The 13,318-nt window shown below is 47.1% G+C and overlaps 4 protein-coding genes across 4 annotated transcripts; all 4 read left to right on the top strand.

Annotated features, from left to right (window-relative positions):
- Positions 1–1,160: 1,160 nt before the first annotated feature.
- On the top strand, positions 1,161–3,302 carry N7473_013206 (uncharacterized protein; the record flags this gene model as incomplete). The annotated part of the gene is made up of 4 exons (XM_057159145.1): positions 1,161–1,712; positions 1,760–2,089; positions 2,146–2,688; positions 3,118–3,302. Exons 1-4 carry the CDS (start codon positions 1,307–1,309, stop codon positions 3,300–3,302), a joined length of 1,464 nt encoding a protein of 487 aa, XP_057002195.1. The 5' UTR covers positions 1,161–1,306.
- A 4,131-nt stretch (positions 3,303–7,433) lies between these two features.
- On the top strand, positions 7,434–7,698 carry N7473_013205 (uncharacterized protein; the record flags this gene model as incomplete). The annotated part of the gene is made up of 2 exons (XM_057159144.1): positions 7,434–7,496; positions 7,540–7,698. 2 exons carry the CDS (start codon positions 7,434–7,436, stop codon positions 7,696–7,698), a joined length of 222 nt encoding a protein of 73 aa, XP_057002194.1.
- A 37-nt stretch (positions 7,699–7,735) lies between these two features.
- On the top strand, positions 7,736–8,282 carry N7473_013204 (uncharacterized protein; the record flags this gene model as incomplete). Its single annotated transcript, XM_057159143.1, is given in 3 exon segments — positions 7,736–7,872; positions 7,921–8,008; positions 8,022–8,282. The coding sequence occupies 3 exon segments, from the start codon at positions 7,736–7,738 to the stop codon at positions 8,280–8,282; spliced, it is 486 nt and encodes a 161-aa protein (XP_057002193.1).
- Positions 8,283–10,429: 2,147 nt separating this feature from the next.
- On the top strand, positions 10,430–12,186 carry N7473_013203 (Folylpolyglutamate synthase; the record flags this gene model as incomplete). Its single annotated transcript, XM_057159142.1, has 3 exons — positions 10,430–10,516; positions 10,588–10,725; positions 10,789–12,186. 3 exons carry the CDS (start codon positions 10,430–10,432, stop codon positions 12,184–12,186), a joined length of 1,623 nt encoding a protein of 540 aa, XP_057002192.1.
- Positions 12,187–13,318: the final 1,132 nt, after the last annotated feature.

Genomic DNA, 13,318 nt, shown 5'->3' with positions numbered 1-13,318 from the left:
TCGTAGACCGAAGCGTCAGATAGGACCTTCCTCGTAATTGCTCCCTTTTTGTCCGACCATAATACAGGCGACTTCGGTAAGGTTTACAATAGGATCACCGACAATCTACCTTCCCTCGCAATATCAGGAAGGAACTTGTGTTACTGTCCTAGGTATCCATGTAGACTCTATCGCAATAGAAGCTCATCTATCAGTAGAAACCTTGTGCCGCGCCACATTGGACGCTGCAGCTGGCCTGAGCGGGGCCTTCTGTTAAGAGTTGCTCGGCTAAGAAGAATAAGGATACAGTCTCTTTCCTTCCAAACCACTTTCCCACATGAGAGTAGCGAGCGCCGCTGTATCCCCTGCGAGGTACGTGCAGATTTGAAACGGTGCAGGAACTCCTTGTCTCTTCTTAGCGGCGTACTCCTGATAGGCCCCTGCCACCACACTATCACGCAGCTCTTCGCAGATGCCTGCAAATATACCAGGGGCTCTTCCTCTTCTCATCCCAGTCTACATTAGACTGCTGGCTGGCCCGTTCTCACCACCTTCATCCTAGCAAGGCTGCCACAATGGCCTTGCTCAAAACGGACGTACGCATATCAATACTCTAGAATCAGAGGCCATTCTCCAAGGCTTCCTACCTTCGACGAACGATGACTCAATATCGGTTTCAACCTGTGAGAACCTCCCTTGATATACGTCTCGAGAGATGGGGCAAAAGTGCTTTTCAAGAGCAATTTGCGGTGGCGGTCGGTGTTAAGCCGCGCGGACAACTGTGGCCTCGCCGCGGTGATCTATTTGGCTGTGTCCTCTAGAGACTGAGAAAATTTGCGGTTTTCCCTGAGGATATCTCCGTCTCTCTGGTGACGCAGTTCAGTCTTGTATGAGGGTTAGCCCGTCTTGCTGTGGTCGAGCTTGAGCATGCCTAGAGCGTGTTTTTGCAATACATACAGTAGGATTCGAATCTTCACTAGTTGCTCGCGAGAGAATTCAGGCTTATCACAGGCAAGGGAAAACGAGAAAGAGAATGAATGGCCTTTCTGCATTCAGCCGGATCAAGATGTCTGCAGAGCTCATTGGATTCTTGGTTGGATGACTTGCAAAGTGGGGGAGGGGGTGTTGGAGCGGACCTACCCGGAATTACGTTACACCATTCCGGCTTGTACACATCCACAAGCCCCGCCACGAGGAAGACTATCATCTACGGTTCTTGACGGCTTCACTCGAATCTCAGCGCAACTATGTGCAACGTGTCGATTGGGTATTGATATCTAATCTTTACACGTTATTACCCTCAACCGTCAATTCAGGCGGGCAAGACATGCTGAGGCAGACTCGGCCTATTGCGATTCGTTGGCACTCAGTGATTTCAACTCTCCCCTCGTCACGCCACCGATTTTCGACCCGCTGGGGTTCACTACATCCACGCTCAACAACGTCCCTTTCTTTGACCAAGCATAGAAGAATTGAAGATAACGAACCAGAGATGCCTGAACAACGCCTAGCCGACGAAGGCTATGAGATTCTTATTCCCAAACTGCGTCATTTGGCAGCCTCACTGGATGGAAAATCGACGTGCATTAGCTGCAATGAACTGAAAGACAACTCAAACCGACTTTTCCGCCTCGCAATGGATGATGGGCGCGAACTCATAGCCAAAATACCCTCTCCGCATTCTGGGCTCGCCTTTTACACCACAGCTTCTGAAGTGGCGACTATGGAATTTTGTAGGTCTTACCTATAAGTGTTGTCCCGCAGGCTAACATCCGTCCAGTGCGTCTTTACACAGCTGTTCCAGTTCCAAAAGTCGTCGCTTGGAGCTCAGAACCGACAAATGAGATTGGTGCGGAATACATAATTACGGAGAAGGTCCCTGGTGTTACCCTCTCAAAGTCGTGGGATAGCTTACAGCCCTTGGATCAATACCATATCATTGAACGGATTGTCCAAATTGAAAGGGCCCTTGCAAGACTGGATTTCCCCGCATATGGAGCTCTTTACTTACGGGAGTTTTACCCCGCCGATCTCAAGAAAATCTCTATCTCGGACACGTTAGATCGTGACCACCTGTTCTGCGTTGGCAAAACTGTGGACGCAGAGCCATGTCTGTCACCTTTAATTCTGCTTTCTTCCTTTGAACAATAGTTGACACGATTTTAGGTGAAACTTTAAAGGGTTTTGCACTGTCGTTCATCCAACAAGATCTGAATACGAATGAAAGTACAGACGCGGAAAGCAAAGGTCACGGATCTCTGTGTCTTAGTCAACGCCGTCTTCTGCCGCAGAGTGTTTCAAACATCATTACCACGTTGTCATCGGAAGATCGTGCTCAAAAGGTATCAAGACCAGTGCTATGGCATCCTGCTTTACACCTCAAGAACATTATCGTTTCACCAGATGACCCCACGCGTATTCAGGGTATAACTGGCTGGCGCTCTTCCCAAGTATTGCCTCTTTTTTTACAGGCCCGTTTTCCTGAATTCTTGGGTACTCCGACTTTCTATCAGTTTGGGGATGGCCTACCGAGTCTAGCGGGCTTTAATGAAATGAATAATGAAGAACAGGATCGAGCTCTCAAGATGAAAAGTTTGGTGGCGCGATCCCGTTACTACGAAATGTGTCTCGCTCAAATACACGAATTGGCCTATGACGCTATGACGCTTGATCAAAGACTAGGGGATCCTTTTCAACACTGCCGGGCTCGTAAGTGATCTCTTTGCTTAAATGCCTGAGATCCATATCGAAAGATTGTGCTGGGTTAGCTTTGTTAGGGGAGCATCCTTTCGCATACACAAGAACGGAATTGGTGAACCAATCGGAAAGATCAAGTTGAAGACGCAAGAAGTTCAACAACCTTGTGGACCGACAGATTTCCCTGGCCATAAAAGCAGAGTTTCCACGGATCGTTGTGCAAGAAGCGTGTGCGGATGTTTTTTTTGCAATGTCATATGGGTAACGTTTGATGTCACCAAAGATTGGGTTGGTTGTTGTTTTGGAGGAAGAGTTTACTTGCTATTCTACGCTTGGCGGCGTCATTTACCATTGAAGACTTGAGGAATTTCAATCTTCTACTCTTTCATATGTTCCTTCCTTATAACCGTCGTATAATATCCTATTACATTATTACATTAGAAGGGCACGTCACCCCACCACAGCGGCTCCTAGGCTCCGGGTTATCAATTGTTCAATCGGATGCTGACCAGATGCGCCACAGAGCTGCCGATTCCAAGCCGAGCTCTGTCGTAGATGTGTTGACCATCTTTAGTCAAAACCTCCGAAGAATCTTCGGTTCCAATGCCAACTTGAAGAAGCTTTAATTCGTGATCAACTTTGGAACCAATCCTACTCCCCCGTCAACTTTTTTGGCCATGCACCATCGGAGGCCAAATTGCATGCTATTGAACCGTGTCTCATTGAAGCTGCTCGCGCAGCCAGGCGCCCTTGACTAGTTGGGCAGGTGGCAAAGGTCTTGACCTATTTCTCTCCGTCCTGTGAATATGTGAATCATTCTGGAAGTTAAAGACGCTGGTGGATGCAAAACTCAGAAAGTCGACTATGGCAAGCTTTCCTTTTGACATGTATAGCACAAGTACCGTAAGCGAATGACTTCATAGAGTATTTAATTCCCATTCACATCTCGCTCCAATAGTATTTCCGTTAACGACGTGCTGTGATCCCAGTCCAAGTAAGTTTTAGCCCCCGTCTTGCACATATTAGATTCTTGATGCATCGGCTGAACTCAATTTGGCCCTACATTCAGAAACTTGAATCCGCTGACACGACCCGACAGTGGCCGCATTCGACTACCATACCTGCCTTCCCATGGCTTTCGAGTGTTCATGGTAAAAATTTTACAGCGCAACTTTGTTGTTCATAATATAAATTTGAGCACGTATATGGTGAATTCATGCCTCCAATTTTTGTAGTGATGCTCTCATGATATATTCTCAGTTCTGATTCACCGAGGAGCCAGAAAGAGGATTAATACTACCTATTTACTTCAAGTGGTCGTTGGTTCGATCTTGGTATCATGTATTAGAATCACTGGTTCAACATCATGAACGCATCCGGCAAAGCACCAAATCCAGAGAAACAATAAAGGTACAGCGTTTCCTCTTCCTTAACTCCGTCTTCACGTCTGACCATTTCCTTTGTTTCTTGCTTGATCTTTGAATGCTGTCCCAAACCAACTTCGGGGAATCTTGTTCTATTCTTGAATCGGTTTCGTATTTGAGATCCTATATTCCTGTACTTCATGAATACTACTTTTTACTGTATTGACACTTGCTCTTTGGGACTCTTTTCGGGTTCTCGGTAGTTAGATGCCAGGACGATGCTCTGCTGCTGTGAGTTACTCTGCAAACCCCGAAATCTGTTCCCCGTTATTACTTTTTGCATCAAAGCCCTGTCCAAGACATCGCGTGTGAGGCTTGTGTTATGACAGAGTGGTCAAAGGTGTTGAACTTGGAAGACAGACAGTATTTCATCTTTCTATAACATGGCAAAATATCATACAGAACTTAGTGAATCCCGAGATAATCATGGTGGGCATACGAGTCAGGAAACTCATTGCTTTTCCCATCTGATGTGACAGTCAATGATCATCATGTAGCCGTTCCGTCTATCAGATATCAATCTGACTGGCCCGGCGTATGCCTTATGTGCAAGCTTAGTGTGGGGTATCGCACACACACATGTCGACGAGACCTATACTATAAAAGCAGAAAAGAGCAGGCCATAGATGCGTGGCTGAATTCATTTTCTAGACAGGGACAGTCAAGATAGCGGTCGACATGGATGGTACCTACTATACTAGTCTCTCCTGAAGTGTCAACTAGTTCACAAGTTCTGTATGTCCACCCCATAGTAAAGTCCTCGGTGGACTACAGTAACCTATTCTGCCATTCTAGCCCAAAACTACTCCACCTCATATCCATTGTCGTCTCATCAATCAAGCATCGCTCCAGTATCACTGAGAATTAAGGTGAACATGCCCAGCCGCACCTGTATTTCGTCGAATATTTATATCACTAACACTGCGCCAATTAACAGCGTATAACATAAAAATCACCGAAGAAGCGATGTATCTTCGCATCCTTGGCACATGCGACGCGGCGCGTCACTAACAATTACATACAGGTTAGTGTTTTGGCTTCCCTTGATTATCTGTTATCATTTTCGTTGCATTGGTATTCTCAAAGTTTATTTTGACCCCGTCGCCTTTTAATAATGCACCTAGTGCGGGCACTTACCTATCCACATCCCATGTGGGATTAGCCTTGGCCCGAACTTGGGGGAACATGTTGCAATAGCCACATAGGTTGTGAGAGCTTGATTGAATTAGGAAAGGAATCGGCGAAACGAGGAAAAGTGGGGAGATTAGACATATACATTGTTGAAAATTCGTGACGAGGTAGCGGGGCCTTTCTGTCATCACTTTGAAGGAATATCTGCAGGCCTTGATGTGAGCCTTCCAGGTCTGCGATCGCCTATTGTAGTTCCTGAAGCCGCGATAGCATTTGAATGGGCAGGTTCCGAATGTAATATTTGCAAGGGGTCTGTTAATGGTTGCTCGTAAAACCTTGTCAGGAAAGATTTCGCCTCTCCAACCAGCATCACACAAAGGCTATGCCCTGCCATGCCGGTGATGAAACTATATTCCCGATCACAGGTTCTTTCCAGCCATAATGCTCCCCGTTTCCAGTTTCACTAGAAGAACTGAAAAGTCCAATCCAAGATGCCTGGTAGCGTCCCTCTACCCAACCGGTCTCACACGATGCCAACCTCCTCCCGAACTTCATGATCCATAAGCGCCGTCATGTCTAGACGCGTCCTCGGGGCCACTGTCTGCCAGGTCCGCCAAGGCACATGCACTACCGCACTGCAATTCTTCTTCCACGATCAGGCATCATCATCCCAGGAGCCTCGCCTTTGCTCACCAGGATGAATGTGCGTTCATGGGCCGTTAAGGAAAATTCTCCTTCACTCACCAATACGGTTTGAATGCAGAGAGATAGCAACAATGTGGATGACTGGATCCAGAATGAAGAGTTGGGGCCTCGTTCAGGGGGAAGTGCATCTGAACTTTGAGAGTGAGGCGACTGAACGGAATGCAGTTCGCGAACCTGCTATGGGAATTTTTTTTTACGGTATTCCAGGCGGCTGGAGGCAGGCCTTGCGAGATCGCTTTCCCAGAGGTCAACGACGCCGCCGCCGCCCGTCAGTGAGGGGGACCAGAAATCGAGCGATCTCGAACTGTCGGAACAACTTGGCGGCCAAGACATAAGAGGCTATGCCGATCGAGACTATCTGGAAATTGGCGGTCCACAAAAGCCTTCTTCCTTGCAGAACCCGACCACACGGCGCATAGATTCCTCGAAGGGGCTGCCATACCCGCATTCTCTTCTCTCATCTTGCGACGCAGGAACAAGTGGACCGGTCCGTCGGAGACCTCGCAAGAACAAGTGACGAAATTATTCGCGTAAGGGCCGGCAATATCTTTGTCTTGCCGAAAGATTGGGCGGAGCAGGCGTCTTGATCTTCCTGCCCTTGTGGGGCGAGTCCAACTGGTTCCTCAGACAGACCCAGCCTTGAAATCTTTACTTTTATGTCCTGCTCTCTTTGTAATATCTTCGAGCCCCATATCCAATGCCCATGCATTGGAATCCCGATGATACAATTTGTGTTGTATTGTAAAAGGAAGCTTAACCGTTCTTCTCGAGGGAAAACATGAGGGTATATACACAACGTGAAGTCCAAGTTGATATTCAATGAACATTTTTTTCTCATACATCGAGTAGCAGTTATTTCCGATGTTGCGACTTCATTCCTGAACAGCAAGTGCCTGGCGGCACAACAGGTCGTTTTATGACCACCGACCGGCAGTGGTGCTCATTGTCTATTAGAGGTCCCATCTACGGCAGCAATTAGGGGCTGCCGTAGCCAGATGAGTCTTAGCGTAATTTCCCATGAGAAATGTGTACACCGCAGAGACAGCCCCAGCTCGTAAATCGCACAGCAAAGGTATAGATAAGCCTTAAAGGATCTTTTGAATATAAACCTCAAGTCTATCTGTTCTCTGCGAGATATATTTTTTCCATACTTGACGAAATTTTGTTGGTCCATGATTTCAAAAGAAAACTCAAGCCAAGCTTACTCGTTCAGCAGCCAGACACAAGTCAACAGCGATCATGCTGATACAACAAAGCTATAAATTAAAGACATAGACCACAAATTTGGAAGGTTAGTAAACCTACTTTGTCCCATCTGGTTCTTTTCAGGCCACTCACATGTGATGCTAGTTTTAGGCAAGAACTGAACCCCCGTGGTACTCAATATTGGCTCAAGAATATCACTTTCAGGGCTATTGAAGGATTTCTTCGATGGTATCTGGACAATCACAATGTGGAATACCGTTCTGGCTTCCCCTTTTTGCGGAGGTTTTCAGAATGAACGGGGGTGAACAAATGCACTGCGGATTTCCTTATGATCTTCGCCGAGTTATGACTATGGTATGTACCAGCTTGAATCCACTTCAAATACTTACTATTGAAGCTTGTATGCATCACGCTTACTGACGAGTACGACTTTGGTCCGCAGGGTAAAATTCAGCCGTCAGTCAACATTGACGACCTTCTTTACTCGACCCTTCACCTGCTTGCTGTGTGCAGTATTGCATTCTCTGATTTTGGCTGGCAAGCCCAGTTAGAATGATGAGTTCTCTGGAACACTAGTCGAATCTTTCGGCTAAATGAGGGTCGACAATTCCTTAAAATGGAAGGATATTGAATTATATGTGGTGAAGCACCCCGAGGATCTTACGTGCCACGTTCTCCTCGTGAGAGTTGCACACAGACTTAACAAAGGCAAAGGGAACAAAGGCGTACCGTAAGTATTTAAATCTATATGATATATGTACGTTCTATTCTAATAAAGCAAGGCCTGTTTTCATCTATACGGAATGGAACAACAACCTGGGTCTTTATGTCGTCCAGGACATCCCTTGTCGATAATACATTCGCCAGTGAGTGTATTAGATGTCCCCGAGATATTTGGACCCTCACCAAGGGACCGGAACACCGGCTCAGCACCCCTTTACCCCTATTCACATCAAAGAAAGTGCCAAAGGAATACCAATCTTTAGAAGAGCTATGAAGAGTAATGAGGGCTCTTGGATCACGGATCCACGACGCGCATTGACTTATGATACGGCGCTAGAATATAAGAAGTCTACAAATGCTTCAGCTGGGTTCAAAGAAAATAGGAACCCTACACAAATACCGGAACGGGGCTGCTAGTAATTCAAGTGAAGGCAAATTGAGCTCAACTTCAATGTGAATATTATAAACTGACGTCACCACTCTAGGAAATGTGGACGAACAGTCAAGGAACGTCATTATGGGCCATGCGCGTGGCAGCACATTCGCTATGTCTCTGTGAGTGATGATCCCCAATCTTCCTCCATGGGAAGCCCTGTCCCAAAATGCCTTGCTCAAGCTTGCTTGCAACTCAAGCCTCATACGGGATGCATCCGCACCTCAGAATCTCACAGAGCCCCAAAAGAGAACCGTACAACCTGACCAGGGCCTTGATCGATTGAAGCGAGAGTGTCAGGGACTTCGGAGCGACTTAATTGCAGAATTCCATCAATTAATAAAAGCAAAATGGACTAACTCTGGGCTGTATAACGCATATCGCATCATTCGAAATAATGCCAAGGCTCTAACGGAAGAAAGGCCGGTTGGGAGGGCCGATAATGATCATTTGTAGATTCGTGGAAATACAAAGTCGGAATGCTTGTGAGTACTTTTATTGGACGCTGGTTGTTGATTACAAGATAGATATATATATATACGGATGGGTGACGGTGTAACATTTGGAGATTACTGTGACTCTATACGGAGAAAAAATGGGGGATTCAGGCCTTCTGTCTGGGGGAGGGGGCGAAACCCGATCACCCAAATCGCAGTGGACGAAGATAATGTGAGAGTACGAGGACTACCCTAGCGACATATCGAAGATCCGCGAGCGAGACAGCGCGCTTGTATATCAGGGTTCCGTCACGAGAAATCTTCAGCCATATAGACAACTCACCTGAGACTTGGGACACAGCGAAGCCCTCTTTCTGAGAACGAGAATGAGTGTCTTGCCGAGTTTCCAGCAGCCTTCAAGACTGCCGAAGCTTCTTTGATCTTTATTTATGTAATTAAGACCTTATGTTGCTCCGTCCTTCCTAAGACAATTTTAATTTGTTTATTAGACTTTGAAATGCCAAATGTACCCTATGATCTCGATCTCGTCGACTGTATGGAACATGGCCAGGAAATTCTATAATTAGAATCCCTTACATTACAATCCTCTATAAACAGGCAGGTACCCTAAGAATTTCATGCGTGAACAAACATTGATTTTGGACATTGCATAAAAAATATAATACCCGGTACAAATCGATTGGGATGATCTGTTTACCAAGAAATATATGCTTGGTGTCGTAGGAAACGGCTGGTCGGGGACCATGGAAGCTTAGCACAATTTGCCACACAAACACGATTTGCGATGAAGGAAGCAAACAGATCAACATAATTTGGGTGAAAGTTGCCCAGTATTGGAGATTATTGAATCTTATATTAATTGAGCTTACTACGTCGGTCGCCTTTGCTGGCGTTGCCTTCCAATGTCTTCCAAAGTATCTATCTCAATCTGGAGCGGGTTCGAATGGCTGCACGTTAGATGCGGGAACATATGTTGAGATGAGGAGATAGGATCTAGGAGGAGCGATAGCATATACCGGCGATTGGATAATATTGAAGATATCTAAGACTAAGATAACCCTTGAGTGGGAGTGTGCTATACACACATCCCGAAGATCCACGTAACCGTATAAGGCTAGTGTGCCTCAGGGAGGACTACCTACTATCTACCAAGGCCTCAGCGGCATTGAAGACTGCTGAAACCTCAACAAAATATACCTTTTGAGCTCCCGCCGTCCTCGAAGTGGGTCTTCACTTTGGTCGGCCATGGAACCTTTGAAGGCAAGCGTTGAGAGCTCATATAATAGGCGAGAATTGTCGCAGACTCTTCTCTCTCATTCACCGGCGGGCGTCGTAGCATTGTCGGGGGAACAGCGAATGCTGATCCTGTTCGTAGTCTAACCGCTGTTCCTTTTACTAAGTGGTTCGTGTAAATCATAATTGTTCTGGCCCACTGATCCTTGGGGAAACCATCCCTCTTGGCGTTGCAAAGGAGCGGACAGAAATCGTCTGACTAATCAGAGGCTAGTCCAGGTGATGAGAGAGAGGGGTATCCGGGTTTTGGCGAGGTGTAACCAACATCATCAGATTCGTCGCTACCATTTCCTGGAGAAGCTGTAGAACTAAAAACTTCCGTGAAACCTTGTCGTGCCCGCATGCTCAATTAAAATTTCAAACAAGGGTATCACTTGTCCATGAGAAGGGCTTGGAGGTCTCTGCAGAGGTCCGGTCCGCAACGGCGCGAATTGACGCGCTCGCCTGTTATGGCTCGCTCCTACGAGGTATGTATTTTCCCAGCTCAGTGCAGGTTGCACACCGTGTCGATCGGAAAAGCTCACGCGATTGTGCTTAGGCTGCTATTGCAAAGCTCAATTCACTACAGACGAGCTCTGCGACCGTGCAGGAGCTCAGAAAAACTACACCACGGAAGGATATGAATATGCGCTCCCTCCCAGAGACAGTTGAGTGGCTTCGTCGCATTGGACACAAGGTTTGCAAAACTTAGGCCCTATACTGTATAAACTGTGCTAATGTTGGACTCAATTTTGTGCAGCCCTCCGATTTAGATTTGTTAAACCTGGTCCACATCGCGGGCACAAAGGGCAAAGGCTCAACTTCCGCATTCATCTCGAGCATCCTATCTCAGTACACCAGGTCAGAGCCAGGTCAATCCTCCCCGCGCCTCCATAAAGTCGGCCTCTATACTTCCCCTCATCTCCTCTTCGTCCGCGAGCGCATCAAGATCGATAATGTGCCGCTTTCCGAAAAACAATTCGCGCAGTATTTCTTTGAAGTATGGGATCTTTTGGAAGATGCAGCTAAGGCTGCTGGTGAAGATCCTCTTAGCGCCAAGCCGCGATACTTCCGTTATCTCACACTGATGGCATTCCACACGTACTTGAGGGAAGGCGTTGATGCTACGATAGTTGAGTGTGGTGTTGGAGGAGAATACGATTGTACGAATGTGATTGAGCAACCCAAGGTGACCGCTATCACTAGTCTTGGAATTGACCACACTCTCATGCTGGGTCCTACGATCGAGGATATTGCGTGGCACAAGGGTGGTATTATGAAATCTTCGGCTCGGGCTTTCACAGCACCGCAGGACCCAAATGCGCAGCGAGTGTTGGCTGAGCGCGCTGCTGCTAAAGGCATTAAGTTGGATGTGGTAGTCGAGCATCCTGAACTCCGCCAAGTGAAACTAGGACTGAATGGCGACTTCCAATATACTAATGCCTCTGTTGCAGTTGCCGTAGCTAACGAGTTCTTGAGAAGGGCTGGTGTGCCGGAAATTTCTGACAATATTATGGCCGACTCCCTCCCTGCTAAATTTAAAACCGGGCTCGAGGAGACTCGGCTGGGTGGCCGCTGTGAGACTCGGTCTGAGAAGAATGTGGCTTGGTATATTGATGGAGCACACACGCTGGAGAGCATCCACCTGGCTGGCCAGTGGTTTGCCTCGCATATCGATGCCGATTCATCGAGTGACTTTGGCATGAACAAGCTGCGAATCTTGATTTTTAACCAACAAACCCGGGACAGCCCGGCATTGGCTCGTGCCCTTCATGAGACCCTTGCCGCTGCATTGGAATCCGACATGCCTTTTACACACGCACTGTTCTGCACAAATATCACATACAAGCTGGCTGGCGTCCGTCCCGATTTTGTTAGCATGAACACAAATGCTGATGATGTCGAGTTGCTCCGCGTACAGAAGTGTCTTGCAGCCGCCTGGAATGAGATTGATCACAATACCGAGACCCAAGTATTCAGCACTATCGAAGAGGCTGTTGACTTCGTGCGGGACCTGGCGGAACGTAACTCCGTTCAGCAGGGTGGAGTGCCCGTTATGGCCTTTGTCACTGGCAGTATTCATCTGGTGGGTGGCTTCCTCGATGTGATTGAAACAAAGACATACACAGAGGATGTTTGTCGTGAAAATTGGAGATGAACATTACAGTGACATGGGATTGGTCCATGTGTCACACAATTTTCCTTACGTTTTGTATGTAATATGCGGGTAACCCTTCGACATCGGTACGGTCACTCGAATACTCAGTTACACCGCCTGGGGACAGCTCAACCTGGGCCCCTTTTCCATTCGTTCGAGTCCTTTCCTTTCTTCAATCAATCTTTTCTGTATGATTCCGATAGCTCTCATTCGTCTAAATGCATACTAGTCTATACCGATTCAGCTCGCTTTGACAATGTTTAATTGCTTAGCTTAAAAAGGTCCTCGCGGAACTACCCTCTCGCAAAGCACTATAGGCGCGAATTCAATGAAGTCTATCTCTCGGTCCTTCTTAGCTCCATGCGTATGAAATGTCGCTAGATTGATGGGAATGATAAACGGACAGACCTGAAATCATTCAATATAGGGAGTAGATTTATTGGAGTTGCCTCACAATGCATATAGCCTCACGTGATATAAACAGCGACATTCTGATGGCCCCTTCCTCCTACAACTGCCTCGCCAGAATCAGTTGCTTGCCTCTGCCTGTAGCACGTCATCTCACGCGCAGTCAAGTCTCCATTTTGTCCCTCCCGTCTTCCCTCTGTTCGTAGAAACCATTACATAGAGACATGTTGCCTCCCTATAGGTGGAGCGTGGATGGGCCCTATCTGAAGCTATGGTCTTCCATCACAGCGACAGGTGACCCTTTATGGCCAACCTGTACTCTTCTTGCTCCTCTTGACTGCCTGAGTTCACTAATAAAAACTTGATTGTCTAATGTCTTTGCTTAGCCGTTCTCAAATACCTGTGCTTCCTGTCAAGGACAACCCTGCTCATGACGACTTCGGCTTCCAACGGCAATGGGCGAAATTTGTGAATACACAAGCATTCTCTGGGTATGTATTAACAGGCAATGGTCTGATTTCCACATACTCTGAAAGAATGGTGCTGACTCCACATTGGGCTATGCATTCGTGAGGTTACTAACCGTAGCAGAGAACCTACACAACTAGAACGCGCTCTTTCCGCCGTTTCCTCCTTAGATCTTTGGGGATTATACTAATGCCTTACCGATTTGCATGCATCCACGCTCTCCCTGTTCAATGTAGGAGCGCGCCAGGAACAATGC

This window comes from Penicillium subrubescens, assembly GCF_028828155.1.
Source record: "Penicillium subrubescens strain IBT 31985 chromosome Unknown utg000013l_segment0_segment0, whole genome shotgun sequence".
Lineage (NCBI taxonomy): Eukaryota > Fungi > Ascomycota > Eurotiomycetes > Eurotiales > Aspergillaceae > Penicillium > Penicillium subrubescens.
Note: the sequence above shows the minus strand (reverse complement) of the source record. Positions and strands in the feature narration are given on the sequence as shown.